This window comes from Diplotaxodon limnothrissa, linkage group LG11, assembly GCF_057381915.1.
Source record: "Diplotaxodon limnothrissa isolate DT_005_m linkage group LG11, D_limnothrissa_male_GT1.1, whole genome shotgun sequence".
Lineage (NCBI taxonomy): Eukaryota > Metazoa > Chordata > Actinopteri > Cichliformes > Cichlidae > Diplotaxodon > Diplotaxodon limnothrissa.
This window is the reverse complement of record NC_140606.1, coordinates 34205657-34226483: the sequence shown is the minus strand read 5'-3', so window position 1 is coordinate 34226483 and position 20827 is coordinate 34205657. Positions and strand designations below refer to the sequence as shown.

At 40.4% G+C, this 20827-nt stretch overlaps 1 protein-coding gene across 1 annotated transcript in view; it reads right to left on the bottom strand.

Moving 5' to 3' along the window:
* Nucleotides 1–20827, bottom strand: part of dgkb (diacylglycerol kinase, beta) — a 91114-nt gene that overhangs the window by 10475 nt on the left and 59812 nt on the right. Inside the window, exons 20-22 of the mRNA XM_085365879.1 lie at nucleotides 20664–20728; nucleotides 1568–1658; nucleotides 82–277 (exon numbers count right to left, since the gene is read on the bottom strand). Coding sequence (XP_085222005.1) covers nucleotides 82–277; nucleotides 1568–1658; nucleotides 20664–20728 — 352 coding nt within the window. The remainder of the gene's footprint in view (nucleotides 1–81; nucleotides 278–1567; nucleotides 1659–20663; nucleotides 20729–20827) is intronic.

The window sequence follows — 20827 nt, the reverse complement described above, 5'->3', positions numbered from 1 at the left end:
TTTGTAATGTAATTAAGCTTTCTAACCACAATGATTTCAGCATTTATGTAAACAACCGTAAAACTCGGGTGTCAGAGCTACCTTGAACCGCAAACATGAGTTCTTTGGGGTCGAGCACAGGTGTCCTTTTGTCTTGACCCTTCTTTCCTCCCTTGCGGTAGCCCCTCCTCTTCTTGCTTTCACCCCAAAGGTTGGAGCCACCATGCATGCTGGGAATGTTGAGAATGGCAATGCCTTCCAAGGAAATACTGCTAAGGTCCAGAGTAACACCATCACACTTTTAAAAGAACACAGAAAGAGAAGGACAGATACAATCCGTTTCATCACAAGCTTTGTACTACAGTTTGATACTGAAATAATCTATAAGATGATGAACCCTAAACAGTGTTTTTCCCCAATGTCTAAACCAGAATATATTGCTTTGTCTAAGTAAGACGAACCTTAACCAGTTCTCACCCCAGAGTGTCAATGCTGCTGTTGTGCCATAACGTGACACGGCTCTTAAAAATATTAGTAAGCACAGGGAGGTCATCTTTGAAAGAGAAGGTAAGATATAAATTTTTCAATCCATGAACTGGAAGTCCACTTTGTGTAGTTCTGTTTTCAGTTACTGTTCAGCAAAGTATAAAAACTACTTTATTAGAAAAATAGAGTTGAAATAAGCTCAATTACAACCCAGATGTTCAAATATTACTCTTATAACCTAAAATCAAATCTTTATTTCTAAAGTGTTCTTAAGGTAAGACAAGTTTTAGTTTCTGCTTACTCTCCACTATTTGGTTTAATTTAGGCACATAGCTAATATATGCTTAATCTTATTAAGTAGAGATCTAGGAATCAGAATTTTAGAAAGATGGGAGAGAACCAGAGCAGCTGGTTGTTTTAACTTTAAAACACAAGTACACTTTGTACTAACTGCTTGACCCATCCTGCACTCATTTTAATTATGCTTAAAAGAGCCCAGCATGAAGGGGCAAGTGTCCTTATAGTTATTCTGTGTTAACCCAGAAATATTGTATTATATATTACTCTAAATGGTGCATTTTATGACTCAGGGATGTCTCATCATCTCCCTACCTGTCCTTCTTCAGTAATGTAAGCACTACTCAGCCCTAATTAATGAAGACCTCTGCACTGTGTGGATAGCTCTGAGAAGAGGGAAGATGAATTGTATAGACACCATCTTCATTATCACTCAATATCACACACAGCAGGGTCGTGTAGGGTTAATTACCTGTGTGTTACACTAAGGTTATGTGAGAAGTGGGTGGGGAGGTGCACAGATAGCCTTCACACATCCACACTTTGTCTGGGTGAATCTGAAACTAGTATACATTAGTGCTATTTATGGAGCAGCAGAAGATGAGAATATCTTAAATGACATCAATATTCTTACCTGACTGCTAGTGAAATACCCTTAATAATAAAGAATACATGATTGCTTCGTATCTAAGAGCTGAGATAAAGAAGAATAAGTTACAAAGCAACAAATTTCAAAATATATGCTTTTGCTTTTGTTTCTTTTCTTGGAAAAGTCTCCAAAAACAAAATACATGGTTTGAGTTACCTCAACCTCCAGAAAGTCGTGGAGCTTCTTACATGTGGCCGAAAAGGTCTCCGACGTGCCGAACTCGAAGTACCACAGCTTATTCTTTGTTCTGAAAAAAACAAAACAACAGGAACTGCAAAGGGACCGAGAAAAAAGGAAACATGGAAGTGTTTTCCCCACATCAAAATCTGAAGCTTGTGCTCTCTGTCTTTAGTCTCCTATACTGGATTATATAAAAAAATAGAAGACCACTCCATAAAGGTGGGTTTGTGCTTGAATCGTGTTTGAAAAAGAATCTTTTAATCTACACAGGAAATGTACTTTTACCATTTACAGCTTGCTAAAACCACACAGCCATTAATCCAAAAGAAGTATAATGTGTTTCATTAATCACTGAATTCAAAGCTAGTTAAGGAGGCATCTGAGGGAGCACTTCGGGTGGCTGTGCCCAACATTAAGGAGCAGGGAGGGGCATAAGAGGGTAATCTACCTGCCCTGGCAATTAACATAGGACTAGGGTGCTGCTCCCCAGGCTTCCTACAGTGTACACTCCAGTCCCTAAGGCTGATGATCAATGACCTTGCAGGGGTGAGTCACCATCTGTCCAAACACTGCTATACTGTATTGTATTTTCTCTCAGGTACACAAATAAAATAAAACTGTAATTGTAATTTGATTTTCATTAATAAAGTAACATTAATATGTGCATCTTTGTGTAAAACAGGTGAAAGTAAAACTGCATGTCAAGGATAATTTGAACACTGCATTATTTATTTTATTTCTTTAATAATTTAAACCCCTGAACAAGAAGAATTTATCAACTTTGCTTTAAACAAGACTTGAAAGAACTATTACTGATCACTAGCTCGGTTTCATGCAATTAGAGGAGGCTGGATCTTTGAACTTATTTTCTTTAAGCCAAACTTGTTAGATCAGGTCAGCAGCTTCACAATGACTGTATTTATGGGGCAATGTGGATGGAGTAAAAGAAGCGGTTATTTTAAGACAGTCATGGAAAACTTGTAAAACACTGCACTGCTAATGTGAGTGTGATACTAATAAAAATAACTGCTTAACAGGTTATGACACTGTGAAACAAATACAGTGAATTAGGTCATAGATTTTTTACATTCAGCTCTGTTTACTGCTTTACAATAAGTCAACACTAACTTTTTTCACCATGCTATGAGGTAAATTACTCAACATGTTTCTTCTCAACTTTCTCTTTTTTTTTGGCAAATAACCAAACCTCCTGCTGGCGACTTCAGTGAAAAGTACTTTAGTGCAGTAGATGGTGGGATGGTGGAGAAAAAATGGTCATTGCAAGCAATTCAATAAAAACATCAAACCTCTCATTAATCACAGTGATTTGTGCCGAGCAAATACCAGAGTAATGTTTCATATTAACAATTCAAGAGAAAATATTTTTTACATTTCTTCACTCTTTCCTCATCAAAAAGAAGTTTATTGGATATTGAAGAACATGTGAGACAGCTTTTGATGTTTCTAACGGGACATCGTTTATCTCAAAGATTCAAGGAAAGAAAAAAAACTACAACAATGCTGACAAGCAGAACTGAATACAGTAACAAATGTTACTCTCCTAGCTGGGATCAAAGCACTACAAGAGGAACGTATTAGTATAAGCACAGCAACAATCACTGAATTATTGATTTCCTCATTAGGACTTTTGTCAGGACCATTTAGCCACTTTATAAATGAGCTTTCATTAGAGTACTAGCAAGGTACACTTGATTTATAATGTGCAACATGGTCAATAGCAGAGGGAAGAAAGCAGAGGAAGGTGGTAAGAGGTATAAGGACGACCAGGGCCATGCTGGGAGAATTTACATAACACATTCCTACGTCTCCTCCACCACCACCACACCACCATTGTCATCATGAGTCTGTAAACTGGCCAGACGAGAGGGAAAGCCCAGGAGAACACATAAACAAAATCTGTGCAAATTTGCAAATAAACAAATGAAGGTGGCTACTCTGAAAAGCGTAATCAAATCTTGTGGTTAATGCAGAGAATGGACCCAGATACACTACATGCAATGTTTTGGACCTTCCATTCTTACTGCTGTTGTACTGAAACTGGTTTTGCTGTATATATATATATATATATATATATATATATATACATACATACATACATACATACATACATACATACACACACACACACACACACACGGATAGCGTAGTGGTTAGACTACACGCCTTTGGAACAGAGGATCGCAAGTTCGATTCCTGCCTGGGGCGTCTGTATCCAGTAAGGGTCCTAAGGCTAGACCCCCTATGCTAAGCAAGCCTACCGCAGACATGAGCGAGACAGATAAATATGAAGGCATGCCGGCTCGGACGTCGCCCGGATCAACAAGGTCCGCGTCAGGTGTTGAGGAACCAGGGCACCCTGACGAAAAGTGGGCTACTGGAACAAGAAGGCATCGGTGGGCAAGAGACGAAAACAGGGCGTTGTTGGAATGCTACTATGCAAGTAACCCCGGCGGAAGGGGCTACATGAATAGGATGAGGGACCTATGGATTCTTCGATACCCAACATCCACAATGACGGCGAAACAACTAGTAGCTCAGTGTTCCAACATTCGAAAGAAGGGACTGCTCTCACAGCTAGAGATTGACGAGGTACAACACAAATGCTACGGCAAGGAGGAGTCAGGACGCCAGGTCAGGGGGGAGATATCATCACCCCCACCCGAGATTGGGTACATAGCCCCAAGTGCGATAGGAGAAGGAGCGTTGAGTGCGAGAGGAACTGACCTGAAAAATAGGATCATGGCCAAGCTTGAAACCTCGATCCCGCGTAGCCGGTTACCAAGATTACGTGAAGTTCCCTCAGAAGGTCTGCTAGATGATGTTAATGCAGCAATACCTACAACCACGATTACCGACACTAACAAGCTGATCTACAATACGGCAACAGTGATCAGTGAGATGCTTGGCTACAAGTTGAACAGCGACAAGGGGCAGTACCCTCCATGGAAAAGGAGGCTAGAGGGCAAGATCAAAGTAGCACGGAGGGAGGTTAGCCAACTAACGGAGTTGCAGAAAGGTGCGACAAATAAGGTGCCTAAGAAATACAGCAAGCTGTCCATACCTGAGGCCTTGGAAACTGCCAAGCAAAGACTCACAGCCTTGGCCAGCCGCTTGAGGAGGTACACCAGAGAGATAGAAGGCAGGAGAATAAACCAGCTGTTCTCCACAGAACCAGCAAAGGTGTACTCTCAGTGGCAAGGGAACAATAATAATAAGAGAACAGCACCACCAAGGCTGGAGACGGAGCAATACTGGAAGAGCATATGGGAGAAGGATGCAACCCATAACGGCAATGCTCAGTGGCTAGAGGATCTGAGGGCTGACCACAGCGACCTCCCTGAACAGGGTCCAGTAACCATCACAGTGGCAGATATCCAAGAAAGGGTCTCCAGTATGAAGAGTTGGACAGCACCAGGGCCCGACATGGTTCACGCCTACTGGCTGAAGAAGCTGACTGCACTCCACGAGCGTCTGGCAGCACAAATGAACCAGCTGCTAGTTAACGAGAGACACCCGGAATGGCTAACTGAAGGCCGGACGGTCCTGATCCCCAAGGACCCCAAGAAGGGACCGGTCCCCTCCAACTACCGACCAATAACCTGCCTCAGTACTACATGGAAGCTCCTGTCAGGCATCATATCGGCTAAGATGAACAGGCACATGGGTCAATACATGAGCGGGACACAGAAAGGAATTGGCAAGAATACCAGAGGCGCAAAACACCAGCTACTGGTAGACAGAACAATCAGCCGAGACTGCAAGACCAGACTGACCAACCTGTGCACTGCCTGGATTGATTACAAGAAGGCCTATGACTCAATGCCCCACAGCTGGATACTGGAATGCCTAGAATTGTACAAGATCAATGGGACCTTAAGAGCCTTCATCAGGAACTCAATGGGGATGTGGCGTACAACACTAGAGGCCAACTCCAAGTCCATAGCACAAGTCACCATCAAGTGCGGGATCTACCAAGGAGATGCTCTGTCCCCACTGCTGTTCTGCATAGGCCTGAACCCCCTCAGTGAGATCATTAACAAGACTGGCTACGGATACCGACTACAGAACGGAGCAGTTGTCAGCCACCTCCTGTACATGGATGACATCAAGCTGTATGCCAAGAGTGAACGAGACATCGATTCACTGATCCACACTACCAGGCTATACAGCAATGACATTGGAATGTCGTTCGGACTGGAGAAGTGTAGTCGGATGGTAACAAAGAGAGGGAAGGTAGTCAGAACTGAGGGGATTGAACTACCAGAAGGCAACATTGCAGACATAGAGGACAGTTACAAGTACTTGGGGATCCCACAGGCGAATGGGAACCATGAAGAGGCCGCTAGAAAAGCTGCAACCACCAAGTACCTGCAGAGGGTCAGGCAAGTCCTGAGGAGTCAGCTGAATGGTAAGAACAAGATCCGGGCCATCAACACGTACGCCCTGCCCGTGATCAGGTACCCTGCTGGGGTAATAGGCTGGCCAAAGGAGGAGATAGAAGCCACTGACATAAAGACAAGAAAGCTCCTTACCATGCATGGAGGGTTTCACCCCAAATCCAGCACCCTGAGGCTGTACGCTAAGCGGAAGGAAGGGGGCCGGGGACTGGTGAGTGTCAGCACCACAGTCCAGGATGAGACAACGAACATCCAAGAATACATTAGGAAGATGGCCCCAACTGACCGAGTGCTCAGTGAATACCTCAGGCAGCAGAAACCCAAGAAAGAGGAGGGAGACGAGGAACCATCATGGAAGGACAGGCCCCTGCACGGTATGTACCACCGGCAGATAGAGGAGGTGGCTGATATCCAGAAATCCTACCAGTGGCTGGACAAAGCTGGACTGAAAGACAGCACAGAGGCACTAATCATGGCAGCACAAGAACAAGCTCTGAGCACAAGATCCATAGAGGCTGGGGTCTATCACACCAGGCAAGACCCCAGGTGCAGGCTGTGTAAAGATGCCCCAGAGACAATCCAGCACATAACAGCAGGGTGCAAGATGCTAGCAGGCAAGGCATACATGGAACGCCATAACCAAGTGGCCGGCATAGTGTACAGGAACATCTGTGCCGAGTATAACCTGGAAGTCCCGAGGTCAAAATGGGAGATGCCCCCAAGGGTGGTGGAGAATGACCGAGCTAAGATCCTGTGGGACTTCCAGATACAGACGGACAAAATGGTGGTGGCTAACCAACCGGACATAGTGGTGGTAGACAAACAGAAGAAGATGGCCGTAGTGATCGATGTAGCGGTTCCGAATGACAGCAATATCAGGAAGAAGGAACACGAGAAGCTGGAGAAATACCAAGGGCTCAGAGAAGAGCTCGAGAGGATGTGGAGGGTGAAGGTAACGGTGGTCCCCGTGGTAATCGGAGCACTAGGTGCGGTGACTCCCAAGCTAGGCGAGTGGCTCCAGCAGATCCCAGGAACAACATCGGAGATCTCTGTCCAGAAGAGCGCAGTCCTGGGAACAGCTAAGATACTGCGCAGGACCCTCAAGCTCCCAGGCCTCTGGTAGAGGACCCGAGCTTGAAGGATAAACCGCCCGCAGGGGCGTGCTGGGTGTTTTATTTATTTATATATATATATATATATATATATATATATATATATATATATATATATATATATATATATATATATATTAGGGGTGCAACGATATTCGTATCGATATTGAACCGTTCGATATAGTGCTTTCGGTTCGGTACGCATATGTATCGAACAATACAACATTTGTAATTTATTTTATCAACTTTCCTTCTGACGATGCTGTCTGTGTTGAGCGCTCAGTGAATCTGCGTTCGACTACTCCGCCTAGGCTGCACTGTCGAGCGCAGATCCACTGAGCGCTCAACACAGACAGCATAGTCAGAAGGAAGAGCGCAGGGCAAGCTAGCAAGACAGAAGTTAAGCTCTCCTTGCAAGATGGACCTCCCCCACTCTCATTCAGATCTGGCGTTTGGAATTATTTTGGTTTTCATGTGACGTATGACCCTGAAGGTAAGCGAGTCATGGACTAAAGTAAAACAGTATGTTGGATGTGCCACGCAATGCTTAATTACATGGGTGGGAACTAGTGTGTTAGCGCAGTTAGCTCGTTAACGTGTTGGCCGTCTAGCCCCATGCACGGGGCGATCGGCGGTAGCTCGTTAACGGAGATTTGCCGTGTTGTGGCGTTAAGGTCATTTCAACGAGATTAACCTGAAAGCACTAGTGGGAACACAACGAATATGACTGCACATTTACGCCGACATCATCCTAGTGCAAAGACAAAAACAACAAGCATGCTACTAACTTTAGCCGAGTCATTTAGACAGCTGTTAGCACATGATTCTCCTTATGCTGCTGAGAATATAGCCCAGAAGAAGCGGATAGTATAGCTTTTATTTTGGAAAGAGACATTTCTCTGTAATAAACTCTCTTTTCCAAAGATGAGTAATTCCTCAATCAGATACAGGGCTTGCAAAATCGCTAGCCCGACGTCCTGGGGCTAGCGATTTTTTTCAGACGGGCTACCCTGCCCGTCGGGCTATTGTAGGAAGGAAAAATATATGTCAATGCTTTTGCATTCTTTCAGAAATGTAGCTGGGTAATTATGTCATTGGCATCGGTGAGCCACTGTCAATATGTGACATATTGAAATCGCGTTTGAATTTGCGCTTGTTTTTTTTGCAGAGCGACAGCACTGATCTGTGAGTGATGATAATTTGTGCACCAATTCCTCTGACATCGTCTTATTAATCGTTAGCTTACTATGCAAACATGACAAGTGAAATCTCCCGCAGCAAGCTTAAACATGTGAGAGGTTGATCGCGCAGAGAATCGCTGAGCTTATGTGAGTCCGTGTGTAAAAGCAGCAGTATATATATTTTAGTTCTGCTGAGCCAAATAAGACAGGTCGGGGTGAAGAAGTGACAGCCAAAGAAAAGCTTACCACAAAACGGAGAAGTTATGACAAATGAGACTATAAGGCAAAAAGAAAGTGCAGCTTTATGGTTTCATGGACAAAAGAATTTCTGTGGCTGCGATATGACGAGCTAAATAACCAGGGCTGCACATAAGTGGTCCGCAGGTGCGCATTCGCTGTCAAAATAAAAAACGCGCACAAGGGTTAGGGTTAAATTTAAAAACTGTACTTTTGAGTTAAAATATATATTTATAATTTTAATAAATGACAAATTAAAAAGGCATGAACATTTTTTTTGTATCGAAAAAATATCGAACCGTGACACCAAAGTATCGAACCGAACCGAACCGTGAATTTTGTGTATCGTTGCACCCCTAATATATATATATAGATATATAGATATATATCTATATATATATATATAGATATATATATATAACACAGCAAAACCAGAGCGAGAGACAGATGTAGCTGAAGGCATATTTAGGCATATTTAGAAGTAATGCAAATTAAGAGTTTTGAAGACAACAACTGCATTCACTGACAAAATGAGAGTTAACAGACACAGATTGTGTCAAAGTGCCATAAACTTAGCTGGAGATTTTCTATAAATGTATATTTTTAACTGGAGATATAACCTTGCACTTATTCCAAAATGTGCAAATGTAGAACATATGGAGGCATGACGAAAACGGTGAGAAAACAAAGTGGAATAACAAATACAACTGTTACATTTTGCAATCAGCATCTTAGCTGTCAAACACAGGATTGTTCCTCACATCACTCCTCATTTAAATTCACCAGCTTGGTTGTGATATAGTAACACAGGGAAGTGTTGCATATGAATATTGTGACATAAAGGAATAAAACCCAAAGTTTAAAACTAACCAAATAAATAAACTTTGTTTAATATTCAATGTGAACACATCGTAATGAGAAGATGCACCAAGAAACCAAAATCTGCTTTCTGGGGACAATTACTAAGTAATGAAACAGAAGTTGTAACAAGTTTCTAACTCCAGAGGGATCAGCGTAAAATCTGATGAATCACTGTGATTGTGTTAATTGTTTCAGGGTTAAGAAAGTGCTTTCAGAGTGCTTTGTATCCTACTCCTTATCATAACTATTAGTTACTTGTAGCTAACTTGTACCCCACACAGTAAGACAGGCAGAAACAAACAAACATGATATCTTTGGTTCATTTTTGACAGATAAAAAAATGGATAATTTTTTTTTAGGGGGAGGGGCAAAATTAGTAGTAGTATAAAAGCACAGAAACTGAAATATGCATTGGGGGGGGCGATCGTGGCTCAAAGAGTTGGCAGTTCGTCTTGTAACTGGAAGGTTGCCGGTTTGAGCCCCGGCTCAGACAGTCTCGGTCGTTGTGTCCTTGGGCAAGACACTTCAGCCTACCGCCTACTGGTGATGGCCAGAGGGGCCGATGGCGCGATATGGCAGCCTCGCCTCTGTCAGTCTGCCCCTGGGCAGCTGTGGCTACAACTGTAGCTGCCTCCACCAGTGTGTGAATGTGAGAGTGAATGAATAGTGGAATAATGCAATCCATTATTATTGTACAGTTTCGTCGTGAGCAAAATGTTGAGGAAACAGTATCTCATGTTCCTTCTGGTATTGTGGCCTATGACGAAATATGGATATGGACTTCTATGGCAGTTTAAAAAAGTAAATAAGGTGAGTAGGAGATGGAAAAAACAAATGATAACATTAGCATAACAAAAGGTACTGCTGCATAACCTAAAGTAACTGAAAGTTGATTAACTTATATAAGATAATATAGCTGGAAAGCAGACCACGTGAGTCCTATTCGGGGGTAATTTTTAATCTTCAGTTACACAAATACTGGGATTTTCCATAGATGATCATTCTGGAACATATCGTGTGTATAACGGATCACATCCCAAGAGTATTGTATCATGAGTATGATGAAAGGGAAAATATTTCTTGGTTTTCATAGCAAGTGACCCCGAAAAACTACAGTCAAATGCAGTTAAGCAAAACACACTAATAAGAGATACAGCAAGAGACAACATCTGACCGCCCTGTCGATGCCCACCACTTAACCTAACAAGCTCATTGGGGCAACAAATCACCTCATGTCCCTGGTCATTAGATAATTAGGAGAATCTCATTGGCTACATCGTCCTGTCATTTGTTATCTGCTACCCGATGCCAAACGCTGGATTCATCTGACAGACTGACTATGAGGAGTATCTTCAATAGAGAGACCAGAGTAGGGAGACCATTTGAATAAGACGATGCTTGTAAGGAGGATTATGTTAAGTGTAATAAAAGCAAACATAAAGTACCCATTTACTTAAATGTTGGCTGATGTTATGCTGTCGAACCCTTGCAGTCATCTTTGAAGTAAATTATATTGCTGGTGAGAGCAATTTGCATTTTAAGGATGAAAAAAACCCCCAAACATCAGCAATAATAACATGTGCAGCAGGTTTGCAGTTCTCCGAGTAGCTGCAGCACCTCTGTTGTGATTGTAGCTGCAGTGTATCAATGCAAAATGCACTGCAGTAATAACTTTAGCGGTGTACATGTCAGATCAGCTGTAGTACGTACAGCTGGCAGGCCAAAAGAAAACAGTGGCTCAGGTTTCCAGAGTGACTGAAGTGTGGTTTATTTGCACAGACAAATCACAAAACCAAACTGAAAGAGGGAGGGAAAACACAAACTGTGTGACTAAGAGGAAAAAAGAAAAGAGCTTTAGAAAAACATTACAAGCTAAAAGGGAAAAAAAAGGGGAAAAAAAGGAGAAAGCAACAAAACAGCCTGAATCTGAACAATGTTTATAAAACTGCCGCTGCTTGGTTACAAATAAAGGATGTCATAGGTGATGAGCTTCAGTGTAGCATTGCTGTCCTGAGGCCACAGCACCTTTAGATGCACTTTTGACTGGCCACACTGAACATGAAGCTCATGGTCATTGATTTTTTTTTTGCCCCCCCTCTGACACTTAATCTAACCCACAATGATCTACGACCTTATTTTCACACTAATTTCTTCTTGATCAGAGGTGATAAATATCACATTGACATAACCAACTCTTTGTGCATTGCATCAATGCACTGTTTTGTTTAACATGACACTGCCTGGAGTGCTCCAACTCCGAATGGCAGTTTGAGAAATGACCCATGGTGCAGCTTCTTGCCTTCAGAGATGTAGCAAGCAGCTTGATAAAGGTATTCTGCTGCACTGCAATGGATTCAAGGGTGTGTGTGTGTTTTTCTTAACAAAAAACAAGTGATAAAACTGATGTATAAAATCTTGCATTGCTGTGAGTGAAATGATAAGCCAGACATCCTAAATCTCTTTGGTTAACACAGAAAATAGTTACGCAAGCAGAGCTGCGCGCTTCACCATTTCAGTGGCCACATGAATATGAAACAATAAAGCTATGTTGTTGCAGCTGTACACATGATGTGGTTCTACTCCTGTACTTAACTTATCAATGAATGCTGACAATTGTAAACTGACATAAACTTATTTTAAATGAAATTGTTGAAGCAGAAGCAATAGGTGTCCTTTTGCTAACATACGCTTCTGAGTCTATGTAGATATAGAAATATCTCTAATAGATAGATAGATAGATAGATAGATAGATAGATAGATAGATGTAAATTTTCACTTGGAATCCAAAAAACCAAATAAGTTAATAAACAAAAGCAAATTAATTGTGTGCCAAAGACAGGCCTCGCTAACACAATGTCTTTAAAATTCTCATTGTTAAATTAAACTCATGTGCACACACAGGAAGTGATGCAGGAAGTGATGCAGGAAGTGATTGCTCATCATGCATCACTTTGTCACTACCGGCTGCTGGAGTGGACTTTACGAGCACTGGTTGCTTTTGAAAGCCTCAAATATATACTATACAGCCAAAGTATTTGGCCACCTATACATTACACATACAGGAGCTGTTGGGCCATGGAAACCCAAGCCAAAAAGCTGCTGGTGTACAGATGTGCTGATTGTAAAGCCAGCAGAGTCAGCAGAGCGTTCGAGGTCTGTATGCCATGGTGGTTTCAAATGCTTCCACTTACAGTTGATTAAAGAATATCAAGAAGCAATTTGTCAGATTTGCTTCATGCAGTAATATAGCACACTCAACTTCAGTGAACTCACAAATGTTTGTAAAGACAGTCTGCATGGCTAGGTCATGCTATACACCTGGGCTAATGGTATTAAAAACACCTGAATTCAAAGATTCAGAGGTGTGGCCCAGTACTTTTGTCCAGGTGTTTGTGGTTATTGGCAGTCATTTCAGTCACTTGCCTCAATGTTGAGAAAAGTTTAACTCGGAACCTGCCCATTTGGTACTACTAGCATTTTTCCCGCCGGTTGAGGATGCTGAATCTTTTTGACTTTCTATCATCTCCAGTTGCTTCATCACTGTGACTCGCTTCCTTAAAATGTATCTGTCCAGACATCTACATGCTCCAACCCGTAAAACCCTAATTGAATCGAGATAACGTTACTTAGATGAGCAAAGTTAACAGCGGTAGTGCTTTGGGTTATGTTGTGTTCGTAGGTTGAGTTAAATATTTTATTTTGTGCATTAATAAAAAAAAAATCGTTGAGTAAATAAATGTCTATTTAACAGATGAAATAAAAGAGATTCTAGGGTTTTTATACACCTTAAATAAACTTAACACAGCAATACTGTTATTAATGATTTTATATTATTTATACGACTTCAGGCACTTTAGTAACACATTTATCTACGGTCTACACATCAGCAGCACATCAGCAGGGAGCTGTTTGTTTCAGTTAGGTGGGCATGTGATTTAGCTTAATGTATAAGTATCAATTTGAACAGGTTAAAGTTTCATCACTTAATTGTTTATTTATTTTTTTACGTTCCTAAAGGTTGCTACCTATGTGCACATTTTTGCCTGCGCGTTTGGTTCAGTTTATACCTTTTTTGCTGCGTATGGGTCTGTTTGTGCTCCCACTGAGCTGAGGACAGGGCCATAGGTGAGATCCCTCTAAATTACACACAAATGGTCATTAATTATAGATGACACTTTGGTCGCAGAAATGATTTCATCCTCAAATGAGGGCAGCCTCCGCTGAGGTCCACCATGCTTGTGTGTGTGTGTAATTGAGTGTGTGTAATAGTGCCATCACCTGTGGCACTGCTTCCAGCTCAGCAGGAAACGCATACACACCTACATGCATACACACACATTAACATGGGCTGTCTGGTGTGTGTGCGTTGGTGAATCCAGCAGCCCCATCCAGCACAACGAAGTGCTTTGATGAACATACTCATTATGCTAAAGAGTGCTTCATGCCTGGGCTTCCCTGTGCCTTCAGGAAAGGTTAACTCAGGATGGTTACACAGCACAGCAAGAACCTGTGGGCACACAGGGGCAGAGAGGCTCTGGAGGAGTGTGCTGACGGTGTTAGATGTCTCAGGACCGAAAATAGATCTGGGTAAGCAGAGCAAATATCATCGGAACATCAAGGTGCCACGACGGATGCCACATAACAAACAAACATTGCAGCCAGAGCAGTTTTCACACCGAAAGGTCCCAAATCAGATGTTTTCCCTCACTGATCTAAAATCATCTGATTAACGTGGAAAATGCTGCACAGAGACTTCATTGTTTTTATCATGTTATCATTGTTCTAGTGAAAAGCGATGCCAATGGGAAAAAACGGAATGTAAATCATATTTAACAAACAGTTATATGAATAAGAACGTTTTCACAGCAATCTTGGTTTCACCCCATGATTCAGCAATGTGAAGAACTACCTTTAGCAGCAACAACATGAAGTAATTGCTTTCTGTATTTTTTCCCATTCTTCTTTCCAACATTGCTTCAGTTCATCGAGGTTTGCAGCATTTATTTATTTCCAGCTCCCTTAAAGTCCCTCCATGGCATTTCAATTGGGTTGAGATCTGGACGTGACTGGACCATTGCAACACCTTGTTCCTTTTCTTTTTCAACCATTCTGTCACAGATTTGCTGACTCAATTTCCATCAGGCTTTAGTTTTTAGAACAGATTATCTCAAAATATGACTCTAGGATACTTTGGTATATTAAAGAGTTCATGGTCAACTCAGTGACTGCCAAGTGCACTGTGGTTGCAAAACAAGCCCAAATAACTGACAACGAGCAGGAAGTGCTTGTGCCGATATGCTGTGATAAATCTTCTGCAAACGTGGGACTGTGCATGATCACCAGAAAGCTCTACTTTGGTCTCATTCGTCGCGGAAATGTTGTGGTTTGTTCAGATGCAACTTTGCAAACCTAAGCTGCACTGCAATGTTTTTTTTTGTTAGTTTTATTCATAGAGAAGAGGCTTTCTCCCTGGCCATATTAGCCTTTCTCTAATAGTACTGTCATGAACCTTAACATTTAACACGCTGCCTGAGGGCCTGAGATGTAGCTGTCTTTTTTTCAGCATTACATGGTCTAACCCTGGGCTGAATTTTGATGAAATACCTACTCCTGGGAAGACTGCAGCATTGAGTTAACACACACCTGAAAGCTAGAGAACAACAAACTGCCATTTATCCATCCAACCATTCTCTTTTTATCCAAGTTCCTGAAAAAGAGCTTACTGAGAATTCAGAACACTTCTATTTGACAAGCCTCATCCAAACATCCACACGCACATTAATATAGAAGTTTATTTGATAACTGACATTCTGATTCCCGTTTAGTATCTTATACAGGGACACTTTAACATGCCCATTGTTAACATCCAGTTTATATGGCCATCTTTTCTTAGATGTAACCATGCTATAGCCACAATGTGTGGATTCTATATAAAATGAGGCTTGAAACAAGACTACAATAAATACATTGTTCTGTTTAGTACTGTGCATTGTTATATAGTTGTGGTAGAACAATGGTTCAAGACTATCACACCGCATGTGATTACACTGGGTTCTATTGTGCACTGTTTTTTCTGGTGTTACACATTGCAATTAAGTCTTAGAGCAGCTTATATCAATTTGGTAGGTAATTTCTACAAGAATTTGTAAGCTGTAGGGAAATTCAAATAAGTATTGTTATAAGTAAAATGCGCTAAACACTGGAAAAATAATTACAAACTGATAACAAAGAAAACAAAAAAGCTGAGATGATTGTTTAGGAAATGTACAACTATCAAGCCAGAACATTTTTACCAATCATTTTTAAGGAAAGACAGAAAAATATTTCTTGTGACTGTTATTTTGCCTCAATTTGCTGTCACTTTATTTCATATGAGTTACATTGTGTAAAAAAATGACATTAGTGTAAACTAATGGGGTTGTGCCAAATCTGAGCACTGGTTAGAACATGAAAAAAGTTAACAGTATAAAAGAATGAAACTGTACACAAAAATCAAAGTTAATTTCTCAACTCTCTGCTTCTCCACCTCTCTTTCCTTGTTTCTCTCACCATCCATCTCTCCCCTCAGAGTTAGAGATTAGTGTATAATTACATGGGAGATCAGCAAAAAATGGGGGGAAAGGGACCAGTATATTTTACCAAGGCGGTCGAGGAGGAGTGTCATGAGGGGGAGGAGGTGGCGCGGCCCTCGTCACGGGCCGACTGATTGTCTGCTTTTAATCCTCGACCTCATTATCACCTCCAGGTCCGGCAGTGGCAGTAAATGAATCTATCTGCCGAGTGTCAAATCTTCACACCTTCACCCTGGTAATCACCCCAAGGTGCAAATACAAGAGATAGAAAGAATGAGAAAAATGGAAGGAGAGAGAGAATATGACCCCAGCATTTCATGAACAAAATCCCCTCATTTCATAATTAGTGCTGTTCATTAATTATGTTATTTCTCTGGCAATTAAAGCTGGTTAAACACGTAGTTTCTGTAAGGTCACAGCGGTGACATAAATATATAGATTTTTGTTCATAAAACACCTATTACTGCTGTCATATAAAAACAGTCACGCTTTGACATTTCTCTCTTCACACATTGTACTGATGTCTCATACGTTACTTTTTATTATATATCGTGACCTGGAAACTAAATCTAGAGCAAAGGCAAAGCATCAAAAAGGATGACAGATAAACAATGGCTACATTTTAAATATCAGTATTAAGACGACATTCTTAGGTTTGCATTGAAGTTTATTAACTGGGGATTTATAAAACTGCAGACTTTGCTTGTATTCTTAAAGTGATATCAAAAGAGAAGTACATTCATCTGTTTATCAACAGAAGTATCTAATTAACCAATAGCATGGTATAAATTCAGAGGATTTAGGCATGTAGACATGGTCAAAACAACCTGCTAAAGTTTAAACAAAGCATTAGAACGGCAAAGAAAAAAGATTCAAATGTCAATGTCAGATGGGCTAGTCTGACTATTTCAGAAACTGCTGATCAACTGGGAATTTCCCACACAACCATGTTTAGGGTTTACAGAGAATGGTCCAGAAAGAAGAAACTATGAAGTGAATGATAGTTCTCTGGGTAAAAATAACACTTTCTGATATCAGAGGTCAGAGCAAAGCTCAAATAATTTTAAACTGGTTTAAACTCAAATGCCCTCTACAGTCACCAGATATTAGTCCAATTAGGACCTTTATGATGTGACGGAATGGGAGATTCCCATCACAGGGTGTGTAGCTGACAAATTTACAGCTTCTATGTGATACTATCATGTCAATATGGACCTAAATCTCTAAGAAGGTTTCTAGCACCTTGTCGAATCTTTGCTGTGAAGAATTAAAGCAAAACAAGGGGGTTAAAATGAAATGAGTAGAAAGGACAATAAATAATTTTTTAGGATAAGATAACCTTTATTAGTCCCACACATGGTAAATTTGTTAATTTGTTGTCTTATTTTAGTGACAATTAGGAACTCCTTTAATTTAAGAATCACGAAAATTATAATTATACTATAAAAAATGTAGCATGCATATTAATCACCGAAAAAGGAATATTTCAATTTTATTTAAACATCATCTGTTAAGAGTTAATCAGTTATAACAGAAATAAAAACCATATGTTGCATCGTCTCAGCTCTAAAGATCGTGTGCACCTTGTGTGTATATTTTATATGAGACCCAACAAAAAAAAAAAGAAGAAGAAAATTGGATCTTTCTGAACTTGTTTCGTAGTAACAATGCTTCCATTTTCTTTTTATTGAAATATTGCTTACAAGGTATATTCACTTTACTTTTTTATTTTAAAGCAAACTGTAAGTATCATTACATAGCTCTGTATAGTGACAAATGTTTAAGTGAAACCTTAAAGTGAATTAATATATTAAATCAGTTTCATGATTTTTGAATACTGTTAAAAACATTGTACTTGCTCAGTCTTCTTTAATTCGCTTTGCACCAACGCCTACTTAATAACAGTGGAATGAAATCTTCCCCTCAAGACATGCAACCCTTTGCTTCAGTTGTCATAGAAGTTCCTGAAAAAGAGCTTCCAGCTGCAGGAAAATGACTCAGTGATAAGTTGCAATATACTTCCAATGGACATAAGCCCTTTGGACAAATCTAACAAAATCTATGCTACCTTGAAAAACTATAATCATGCATTATTGAATTGGCAAGGATAGTGTGTAATAGAGAGATCCTAAACTCATTCCCCTGTGTGAATTATTAATTGAATTCAAATAACAGACAGAATAATTTTCTTAAAATATCTCAATCATTTTTCACTAGGACTTAAGATGGGGTAAAACAACAGTGATGCAGTCTGTATGCCTAAAATGTAGACGCACAATGTGATGGAGTGTGATAAACAGGAAAATAATTTACCAGCATCTGCAAAGGATGTGGCACCATGTTGGAGTGGATGATGACCACATAACACCCTCTTTGTTTAATGAGGAAATTCAGAGTTGATATAGTCCTTTCTTGCTTGCTGGCTCTTTTCCAACATGTTGCCACATCTGTCGTAATCATTGTCAGCATTGACTAACAGGCCCGTGTTTATTTGAAACCCCCTTCACTTCCGCTTGGACCATTTCACTGGCTTATCTGCATGTTCGTGCAGCAGAAGAATAGCTGGCTAAATGTTGTACTAAGGCCAGAGTAAAATATGATAATGAGTACAAATGGGATTATTAGGAGGCTGTGTGTCATCAGTCTGACTGATCCATGATGTCAAACTAGCCAAGCAAATTCAATTAGGCCTGCAATTACTCCCTGGCGCTAGTGGAGATGTATTGGAGATGTTAAATATTGATGGAAACATAGATGCCACATTTTTTCATCTCCAAAGGTGAACGCATCTCCTCAAGGTAATCACAAATGCTAAACATGTAGCCTGTCCATTCATCCTGCTGAGAAGAAACATGTTGTGCTGTCATAAAAAGGGTCAAACAGAGGTTCTGCAAATGCACTGCAGGTTTATTTAGACTGTGAAAAATGCATGATTTGATTTCTCTGAGATTTTCTTTTTATGTTTTATGAACTTGAGATTTATTTACGTTGAGCTTGTTGGTAGAAATGATCTATCATAATGTCCTTCTTTTTTGTACCAACATATATAAGAAATATAAGAATAAAGGTGGAGGAGTTTGTAGTTAGACATGGGTGGTAGATGAAAAAAATTTGAACCTTGCAATGTCACATAATAGCTTTTATTCCAAGAAAGAAATAAACAAGATACTAGATAATCACAAACCCTGTACTTTTGCAATCACTGCCACACTCATTAAATGATGGTGTACCATCCAAAAATAGGCAGGGGGTCCAATACAAGTTATAAGTGAGACAGATTTTTCCTTGATTCCCTTCACTAGCAAATTACAATGCTACAGATCAACAATACTGTGCAAACGTCTTAAGTCACCTTTCCTTTCTTGATATTTAAAAGGAAAGTGTGAAATGGGTGTAGCAATTTGGTATGAAAACCTTGATTCTTCACTGTCTGAACTCTCTAACACAAATTTTCTTGTAATTTCTTAAAGCAGCCTTCAGGAACAATTTTCCAGGCTTCTTGAAGGACATTCAAATGTCTTCTTTGGATGTCAGCTGCTTTTTATTCCATTTTGTCAAGATGACCCCACATAGCGTGCGCTCTGGGGAGGCCAGTCCATGACCGATGATGCTTTTTTGTGTGATTTGGGGATTACTGTCATGCAACAATAGGTGGATCAATTGAAAGGATAGATGTATATCTCAGGTCTTGTGGTCCTGACTTTCAGATACTGTTCCTGCACTGTGGATAGTTTTTACCCTTGAAATTTGCCATTTCCATTTCCTTCTAGTTGAGGACACTACTGGGGGACACCACATGCCAAGATATATATCTCAGCATGTCCATGCTTTAGTTTTCAGGTAGTAACTCTCTCGGAATCACCCCATTGGTGCAATAATTATGCCTAATATTATGTCAAACTGTTTTATCTTAGCTTAAGAAATGGGAACAAGGACCGCAAAGTGTGTAAAGATACAATTTAAAGAGTTGCTTCTTTGTTAAGCTGTCTTTCAGAGGGTGCTAGTTTTCATTTTGCAGAAAAAAGGTGTCAGACACAATCAGCCAATGTCCAAAAAACAAACAAACAAAAAACAAAACAAATGAACAAACAAACAAACAAACAAAAAACCCTTTCCTAAAAACAAAAACCCTAAAAACCTTTTAAAGACCTTTAGAAAGACTAGAGAACTATTGCTATTTAATAAATTACAAGACAATCTAGCACATAGTGAAACAGGAGGAGCACAGTGAGGCCATGAAACTTCCGTAGTGCTAGGATTGTATGGACAAGTTAGTGAAGAGAGTGCTAGGTAAACCCAAACCAGACAATAGATCTCTACCATTAGTAACGTCCAAAACAAACTGTATGTATTAACTGCAGTCAATATTTTCAAAAAAACAATGCAACAAAAGGATGTTTCAAACAATGCCTGTTTGGGTACATCTACAAAATAGTGGTCCAGCTGAAAAACTGGGGAACCACTCATCAATATGTTTGTTAAGAGATATTGATTTTAAGCAGGGCCCCTCTTTGAGGATTTTGCATGTTAAGTTGATTGGTGATTTGAATTTAACCATAGATGTGGATGTGACGGGGAATGGTTGTCTGTCTCTTCGGGTGAGCCCTGCCATTTACTGGTCCAGGATGTGCAATGCCTCTCGCCCAATGGCAATAGCTCCAATGGCCCAAAAGAACAAAACAGAAACATACCTGCTGTTAAACTTCTCAGGGTGCTTCTCTCTCATAACATGGAAACGATGTGCGATTGAGGCATCCTGAAAGAGACAATAAAATTGTATGTTTTATTGAAGCAAGTTGGTGTAATAGTTTAACAACAGATCATAAGTGAATTACAGTCTTGCAACCTCTAGTTT